General features: G+C 36.2%; 1 protein-coding gene across 3 annotated transcripts in view; it reads left to right on the top strand.

Annotated features, from left to right (window-relative positions):
- Window positions 1-2,781: 2,781 nt before the first annotated feature.
- LOC107709086 (receptor-type tyrosine-protein phosphatase F-like) overlaps window positions 2,782-9,833 on the top strand; it is a 120,868-nt gene continuing 113,816 nt past the window's right edge. For all 3 annotated transcript variants that reach the window (XM_016513489.1, XM_016513488.1, XM_016513487.1), the window contains exons 1-2: window positions 2,782-2,925; window positions 7,535-7,676. In XM_016513489.1, the coding sequence (XP_016368975.1) occupies window positions 2,782-2,925; window positions 7,535-7,676 (286 nt within the window). The remainder of the gene's footprint in view (window positions 2,926-7,534; window positions 7,677-9,833) is intronic.

Below are 9,833 nucleotides of genomic sequence, written 5' to 3'. Positions count from 1 at the left end.
CGGACACACACTTCATCACATACAGTTTTTAGGAGCAAGTTTATGGTTACAGTGGCGTTAAAAATTCATTTTAAAACATATTTTGTGCATATTTAGTGATGTGTGTGACTTTTCATTTGAGCCAATAAATAATCAATACCATAGTAACTATGTTATAAATTGGATGTTTCAATATGATTTGACAGAATAAGACTGTGTTTCTGTTTAAAATCAGCATGCACCATATGCGAGTGTATGCGCATGTAGGTTTGATACATACATATTTTACACATATACACACAAATATAGACTATATTTTAAAGACAAAACTGTCAACAGAAGTTAGCGAGATCTGGCAAAAAGTCTATTCTCAAAGATTAAAAAAAAATATATATATATAGTTTATAACTATATTTATTTATTTATTTTACACTACTGGTCAAATGTTCAATGAAAGGAGTATCTAATGCTCACACCAAGACAGTTCCTGCCAAAGAAAAGATGAAGACGTTCTCTCCAGCGAGGCCAGCAGTTTGCATTATGCATCTGTAGCAAGAGACAGAGGTAAACAAAGCAGGCAGCGCACGTTATGATATATCTGTTGTTCCCTGCGGTGAGCTGGATGGCTGGAATCTTTAATTACGTTCCTGTCAGCTCTCTGTTCCTCTACAGGCACACTTTCACCAGGGGATGGTGGTGGACAGGGAGCTCAATTTGTTTGGGTTGCCATGGCACATATTCTGTCAGAGCATTTAATTATGCTTTTGATACATCCTCGGAGATGAAGCTCTCATGGCTTATAAAGAGTTTATTTTTATCTCGAGTACAGCCAAGCGGAGAGCTTAGGCAATAGGGGAAATAGAATTCCCTCATATTGCTCATATTTATTGTTTCTCACCATGAGGGACGTGACCCAGTGCACATGGAGGAACATTACTTGTACCGTCCTGGAGGTCTAGCTCAAGGCAGAGTTTAGACATAGCTGCTTTTGTTCCAACGCTTCTAGCGAGGACAGTTTTATTGCTCAGCGATTGCTCCATCATAGCTCATGAGACTTACAGGAATAGATCACCCAAGAATGTCATTCCAGCTCAGATTACATTGTTATTTTAATATCAATGAGATACTAGTTTTAAAAAAATTAAAAATATTAATATGTAAAACCTATAACATTTTGAACTAATTATAATTTTTTAATTTTCCATTTTAATTTTAGTTAAACTTTTATATATATATATATATACATTTCTATTTTCATTAACCTATATAATAGTTGTTAGTTACTCACCGGAGAGTCTGCGTTCAAAACACTGAGGATCCTCCCGCACGAAGACACCGGAGACGCGAGACAGCGGCTGCTGCGCGCGGATTAACCGACGGTTAATCCGACGTTAATCACGTGACGCGCAGGGCGGGAAGCGCGCGCTGAGCTGATCTGATCTCTGAGGGCTAATGTACAACAGCGGTTAAAACGAGTCAAAGTTGACGGGTTCGTTTAAAAGTGGGTCACGAAGACATATAAACGCGTAGGCTACACGCAAGTGCTAGTCTCTTTGTGTTCGTATCGTTTAAATTGCATTTATTTGTCCTTTCGCGACGCGAAATATAACTTGCCGCGAGACGGTTGTCTTGAAAATGATATTAAGACAACACAAACTGTTAAAATAACTTAATCTTTAATAATAAGTAAATACACGCCATGGCAAACAGGTAAGTTGACCGTTTTGTATTAAACTATGTTCAGTTCATGTCATAATGTCGAGAAATGCTATAGTAGGCTATATTCACATCAAGTTTAATCACAGTTTTAAATCCAAAGCATTGCAAAATCACCTTAGAAGAGTCACTTTTCAGAAGTGTTTTGTTGGAAAATATGTTATAAATTAAGTGTATATATATATATATATATGATTATTGTAGTTTTTATTTCATTTTTTATTTTTTTGGTTATCTGAGAAATGTTGCATTGGCAGCTAGCTGAAATAAAAGCAATTTTATTTCATTTTATTTCAGTTAACATTTATTTTAGTTCAAGTAATAAAAATTTATTTATATGGTTTTAGTTAACTATAATATCCCTGGTTACACAAAAGTAGTTCTTATCCTGAATGTTCAAGGCTCTGTTGTGTATTGTCAAGCTTCAAAAATGGAAGTGTTCCAAAGCTAGTTCATATGACTTATGCACTATATTTCCATCCTTTTCAAGTCATATGATAGTTTGTGTGGGAAACAGGACTGAGTTTGCTGTTCACTCCTGACAAAACTCTCCAATGTACTTTGCTCATTTGCTTTGTGTTCTCCATCGGAGTGCAGATGAACATGTAAATGTATTTAATTTAAAAGAAAGTAATACAAGGTTGAAAATAATATGGAATGACTTGAGGGTGAGTAAATTGAGAAAATATATAAATACATATTTCTACTGGCTTGTCTACTGGTCAGTTAATAAAATAAAATAAAATAAAATAAAATAAAATTACATTTTTCTAAAAGTCGATAGTGAAGTTCATGATTTGGTCTTTGAAGTTCTCTGTTAAAATAAAAGTAAATAAAAAAATGAATGAATTAATGAAATTAAAGTTCATGATTTGGTCTTTTTTATAATTTATTGAGATCACTTTGGAAACCCTAAAAGAAAAACATTTGAGATTACTGAGAGGAGAAAAAAATGAACTCTCCATTTGTTCTCCATTTTATCTAACTGCTATCTACAGCAAACAAATGATATATTAAAGAGATCTGTGATTTTTTTTCCCCCTGCATTTGTAAAAGTGTCTTAATGTCTCTCTTTCTATCGCAGGCATGCCGAGTTTCATTAAGACTCCTGAAGATCAGACAGGGATTTCAGGAGGGGTGGCGTCCTTCGTGTGCCAGGCGGTCGGAGAGCCCAAACCACGAATCACCTGGATGAAGAAGGGCAAGAAAGTCAGCTCTCAGCGCTTTGAGGTGGGTTTGAAATAATAAGATGTGCTTTCTTTGTGCCTGCGCTCTAATCAGATGTGAAGTTGAGCATCATATGGGAGATCGACCTGCTTCCTGCCAGCTGTTCTTTTACCACAACATTAAATCAGATATAACAAAGGTCCTACCATTTCTCCTCACCAATGACTTCAAGGCATTCCATATTATACAGCAGCACTCTTTGATTAAGATCATGTGAGGGGTTTTCAGCTGTTATCATGTCCCGCTCTGAGCTGTAGAGTGCACCTGGCTGAGTGTCGAGTGTTTCTTTGAGTTCATACAGCACTGCTGACACCTGAACAGAGATTATGCTGAACTGACCAAGATATAAAGTGCAGTGAGCTTGAATTACATATGTAGTCTGCGAGCACCACAGGGTTGATGTGAAGTTGAGCATCATATGGGAGATCGACCTGCTTCCTGCCAGCTGTTCTTTTACCACAACATTAAATCAGATATAACAAAGGTCCTACCATTTCTCCTCACCAATGACTTCAAGGCATCCCATATTATACAGCAGCACTCTTTGTTTAAGATCATGTGAGGGGTTTTCAGCTTTTATCATGTCCCGCTCTGAGCTGTAGAGTGCACCAGGCCGAGTGTCGAGTGTTTCTTTGAGTTCATACAGCAGTGCTGATACCTGAACAGAGATTATGCTGAACTGACCAAGATATAAAGTGCAGTGAGCTTGAATTACATATGTAGTCTGCGAGCACCACAGGGTTGATCCCAGTCAGAACTGTGGTCACTGAGATTTTTTAATTAGACAGCAAGGCCAAAAAATGCTGACGGCAATAACAGAAATGCAGCACTTCTTTTTGGACTGGAAAATTAAAGTTGCTGTTTGAGAGAGATTAAATTCTGCCAAACTTGGCCACTCAGTTAGTCTGTCCCCATTACTTCTGCCACTCTAAAAACTCACACACAATTACTCGTTTTCTCATTGGCTGAGAAAGTGTGGATGTATATGTCAGTGCTGAGTAGTAACTGATTTGATGTAATCCACATTACGTAATCAAATACCAAAAATTTGTATTTGTAATTAGATTATATTGTGTTTTAAAATACTCATAATCAGATTATATATTATTCACACATTGGCAGTAAATTATTTAAAATGTATTAATTCTCCCTAATTCGTCTTTTTTATCTTTTACATATTCACTTCTAAAAAAAATAGCCTATTACGTATATACATTTGGAACTGGGCTGTGAAGTGATGACATTTTTTTATCTAATTAATTACACAATGTGGCGATTCATTATTCTAATTAATCACTAATTAATCACACATCAAATTTGGCTGAGAAATTATCCCCCTGGAGGAAATGTCTCAGTATTTTGTTGTTGTTGTTGTTGTTGTTGTTCATACAATTATAGTAACATCAATAGTAACTAAAACAGTTTACTGTAATGACATAATTTTAATTTTGGGGTGAACTATCCATGTAATAAAAAATTATTATTATTATTATTATTATTATTATTATTATGTAAATATGAAATTATTCTTTAATGAAATATTACTCAAATAAGAAACTAAAATTAAAAAATTACACCGAAAATTGTGCGGCCACACAGCATTTGATCAGTTTTTTAACACTTCATTACTATGTCTTTGGAAGACTTTAAATGCATTAAAAATAAAAATGCATCTAAACCTGCTTGACCTAATATATTTGCATGCTAAATGGAATATATTTTTTTCTTTCACTTTCTATTTTTATATCAGTATGGTTCAAGATTATCCTATTCAAATTAATGTGATAAACAAGTTAGGTCAGAAGTAATCCAAAAGTAATCGAAAAGTAGTCAGAATATATCACCTAATCCGTGTAATGCAATAGAATACGTTACTAACTACAACTTCTATCATGTAATTTGCTATCAGTACCTGACTACAGTTAATCTACTGAGCACTGCATCAGTGTCAGTGACATTTGTCAGATATTACAGACATTTTATGGTTTTTGGAACAGATATAGAGTATATTAGCCAGTGCAAAAAAAGGTTTAAGCAGATCAGCATGACAGATGACTGTCCAAGATCCGGTCACCCTAAAGTGACCACAGCAGACCTGAGCCACCTGTAGTGCCAACTGTACCACTGCTGAATGTGCCAGCTGAGGCAAAGACTGCATCAGTGCCAGGACAGTGAGGGATGAGCTCTCTACTACTGGCCGGAGAGCAGGGTGACCTGTCAGACCTCCTCTGCTCACTCCTCCAAAAACCTCACATCTGACTGTCTGGGGCATAACAGAGGCCACAATAAACTCATCAGCATTAGCATCAGGTCCAGATGAGCCTCTCTGTGGCTGTATCAGGCCAGAGTAGAGAGGTGTGCTGATGCCCGGGGTTGAATCTGAGCAGTGGTGTTGGCTGGCTTTCAATACATGGACTGCATTATGAAGATGTCATCAGTTTGCAGTGTAGTTATCACAGGAATAATCCATACAGCATACTGATGTTAAGTGTCTTGGTCATGGACACAGTGGTCATAGTTAAAATATACCGTATAGCAACATGATTTTAGCATTATTTTAGCTTAGTTTTGTAACTACGTCTGTTTTATATAATATGATTGAATACAAAAAAAAAAAAAGATTAAGTAAATTAATTAAATTCATTAAAATTATAATTATCATATCTTTGTATCTCTTCACAACAAAAATATTGAAGTCTGATTTACAAATTAATGATTCTTATGAATCGGTTCTTTGTAATGAATCATTCACAGAGTGCAAGTCATTATTTGCATATTATTTATGATAATCATATTTATAATGCATTCATTATCATATTATTATGATTATAAAGCTTGCACATGGATCCGCACGTCTCACGTCTTGTCAGCCCCGTAACAATTATTATGATAATTTACATATAAATTATTCATTTAAATTTATTATAAATTCATTTAAATTTATTATAAATAATATATAATTATTTTAATTATCATAAATATTTAATGTTTAATTCTATATAACTCTGTTCCAAAATCTAGTGAGCTGCCAAAATAAGCAGCATTCATAATCCTCTTATAATTAATAATCTGATGAATCAGTGGGTTTTAAGACATCATATCTGGTAATTGCTATTTCTGTAGTAATAATAATAATAATCATCATTATTATTATTATTATTATTATTATTCATAATCACATAATCAGACTTCATAAAACTGTTCCAAATAGTAGGCAGCATTAGAAAGCAAGATAAATTGATTAGAAATGATCTTAAAATTGTGTTAAAAGAGTGTTATATAACTCCATTTAATTACAAAGTTTACTATTACTATACCCAGTATTTATATGGTTGCTGTGCTGTTGTATGCTTATTAGGGTATTGTTTTTAACTTAGCAACATGCTAAAGCTAGACTCAGTTATGGAGAACTATTTGCTAGTTTTTTTCCGATGTAGAATATTCAAGATCAGTCCTAGTTGAGGTTTTATGACCGTTATGATGCCTTAGGAGACAGTAGTAGAGAGCAAGGCAACAAAAGCATAGAGTCTGGCACCACTGGTATGTGCAGCATACAAGTGGACTACACCATTTATTGAAACTAAGTTGCAAAAATGGCTCAGAAATTATAATTATGATGCTAACTTTGAGCACATTAACAGCTTGTTTACACGTCAGCACCTATTCGATATATTCAGCCATTTTGCCCGCCTTGATGAGCAGCTTAAGGTACAGATGATCATGAAAAACACATTGTGAATGTTTTTGATGTAAGAAATCTTAACTAAATATATAAAAGTGAAGAAAATTGATGCTACGGAACTGTGGCAAAAATGCGGCCCCTTTAAAGCTATTCTGTTGTGAAAGCTTATAAGCTCAAACTGAAGTATTTCATTCCAGGGAGTGTTGCGCTTGTTTTCAACATCAGTGTAGACCGTGCGGGGCTCCAGCAGGGGAGCGCAGGTTGATCTCAATTTGGCAGTCAACCTAAAAACAGAGAGAAGCTGACGGCAGCCCCGGCATGAGGGCTTCCTGAGACGACCCTCCTCACACTGTCAACAGAGCTGATTGAGCGTGAACGAGACGGGCTCTGACAGCACCGGCATCTCACGTACTTTAACTCTCTGTGTCTCACACATCCAATGCAGTGAATTTATACTGTACAGGAGCTGATCTCTTTAACATCACTGTCATATAAGAGTGAGTGCGATCGTTTCCAACTGGTATTATCACTTTTTGTTACTCAAGACATTTTGGCTGGTAATTGCTATTTCTGCCATGTTTTTATTAACAAGAATTAGCACTGCAAAAAAATGGCAGGTTTATCATCCTTTACCAACCCCCATGAAACACAAAATCAGATGTTAGCCAGAATGTTTTTGTCCACACAAGAAAAGTGGATGGTGATTTATACTGTCAAAAAAATCACCATGAAAGTAGTTCATACAACTTGTGCACTATATTATACAAGCATATTATACAATATACTATATATACTAGTATATAATACAAGCCATGCAGTAACTTGCAGTGAATTTATTTACTTATTTATTCATTTGTTTATTTTATTTATTTTATTCGTTTTGGGTAAACTATTCCTTTGACTGGTATATGACTGGCCTGTGTGTTTCAGGTAATAGAGTTTGATGACGGCTCAGGCTCCGTGCTGCGGATCCAGCCATTACGGACACATCGAGATGAGGCTATTTACGAGTGCACAGCTACCAACAGCGCTGGAGAAATTAACACTAGTGCTAAACTCACTGTATTGGAAGGTAAGAATACACTCTCTCTTTCTAACAGCATAGTATTGTTCTAGCACTTCATGAAGATTTCCAACTGCAGTTATTTCTCCATTCATTGCATGCATTGTGTAGGAATGGCGCAGAAGTGAAATCAAAGAAACACTTTTGCATTTTTGGTTTCTCTCACATTCAGTTTCTTGTTAAGTGTTGTGCTTTGGCGCTCATATAATTACTATTCTGAGAACATGACAAACAGGAATTGAGCTGAAGTTAGATTCAGCAGGTGGTCTGACTAACTAGAGCTCGGATAGGGCGGGTCATGCAAAGAGCCTTTCATGGCAGTTTCCTTTTAACTTTGAGTTTCCTCATATAATTACTATTAGCTTTGGCAAATATTTACTGGTTTAATGAAGTTACCCTGTTACCTACACTGTAATGCAGCAGGAAGATCTGATTAAAGTCAACATAAAATGAAAAATGATGCTGTTTACTTTATTAATACACATCCCTGCTCTTATTGCACATGAGTCTTCAGCACATGTTATTGCAAGGGAGAAAAATTTATAACTTGCAACATCAAAAACAACATTCCTTTTCAGTTGATGTCACCTAGGAGATGCTCTGGATTGGGAACTTGAACTTTAGCCTTCACATCAAAGTTAAAAAGCCCCCTCAATTCACTGCAAACTCACATTCAGCTCTTATTCTTATAAGAAACACCCTCTTTATACCATTCGGTCTGTTTCCCACATAAATATGCCTCATTTCAGAAGTAAAATGGACATAATAATAGGACATAAATTGTGAGGGGATTTTTCAGTGAAATTTTTTCCTGCAGGTAACATTTTTATGGCAGTAGGTGGCAACAAGTAACTGTCTTTATGAGTGAGTGAGTCAATGATATCATTCATTCATCACCATTCACCAATTTGTTCAAAATATCGATTCATTCATGAATGAATCAAGTGACTGGATGCATCCGAATATGCATACTTCCCTACTATATAGTAGGCAAAGTATCTACTGTCATTAGAGTATGCAATTTCAGACGCAGCCACTGTCTTTTTGACTGAGTCATTTGAATCATTCACTGAACTGATTCATTCAAACCACCCATTCATTCAGAAATTAATCAAATTACTGTATTTATGAGTTAAGCACTGAATCATTCACTCAACCAATTCATTCAAAACACTGGTTTATTCAGAAATTAATCAAGTGACTCTTTTTGAGTGAGTCATTGAATCATTCACTCAACTGATTCATTCAAAGCACTGATTTATTGAGGAATGAATAGAGTGACTCTCTTAATGAGTGAGTCATTGAATAATTCATTCAGCTAATTTGTTCGAAAATGCTGATTCGTTTACATGTCTGTATTTTCTTTTGAGTGAGTCATTGAATTATTTCCTCAACTGATTTGTTCAACTGATTTGAGCGTGTGTTGCTCAGAGATGCACAGTGGTTACATTTACTGTGGCTTTATCTGAAAATATTTTACCAAAAAACTCCTCAAAATGATTCCTGCTTTCCTCTCACCGGTGTTTTCTGTTCGATCGCTGGGATCTTGGTACATGCTGACTGAAGGAAACTGTAAGAAGTTCAGCCAGACCAGGCATTTTGTTCTCAGTGGTTTGTTATTCTGCTGATGGTTATGAAGCTTATCAGCCCTCCATCTCACAGGACTGTGAGGGGAAGAAACACACACACACACAAACACACACTCTACCACAGGATTGGAACATGTGCAGCGTTCTGATAGCTGCCTCTGTTTTCGGTAAGCCTTCCGGTAAGAGTTATGTGCGTATGTGCCTTTGTGTTTCGAGATTCGAGTTCATTTCAGGCCACATTTGAGCAGATTACCTGTGCCTGCAGCTCTGATAGAGTGATCTTTCCATGCCTGACCCTGTGACCCTGCGGTAGATTACAGCACACACACAGATAGAGGTGATATGTGTCATTATGTGAGCATGCTGTACACTGCAGCTGGATTCGTGTTCAAACATGAGGAATATGGAGGTGCTGATACTACATGGTGATAAATCTCAGTCCAAACCCTGGTCTGAGACAAAGAGCCGATGTGGCTGCTTGCTTTAGTGCACAGTTACAGCTCACTGAAATTCAACATCCCCTTATAAAGGCGGTTCTAGTCATAGCACGGCACCACGGGGCACAACTCGGGGTGTC

Source organism: Sinocyclocheilus rhinocerous, unplaced genomic scaffold (genome assembly GCF_001515625.1).
Source record: "Sinocyclocheilus rhinocerous isolate Xijiao unplaced genomic scaffold, SAMN03320098_v1.1 scaffold835, whole genome shotgun sequence".
NCBI lineage: Eukaryota > Metazoa > Chordata > Actinopteri > Cypriniformes > Cyprinidae > Sinocyclocheilus > Sinocyclocheilus rhinocerous.
Note: the sequence above shows the minus strand (reverse complement) of the source record. Positions and strands in the feature narration are given on the sequence as shown.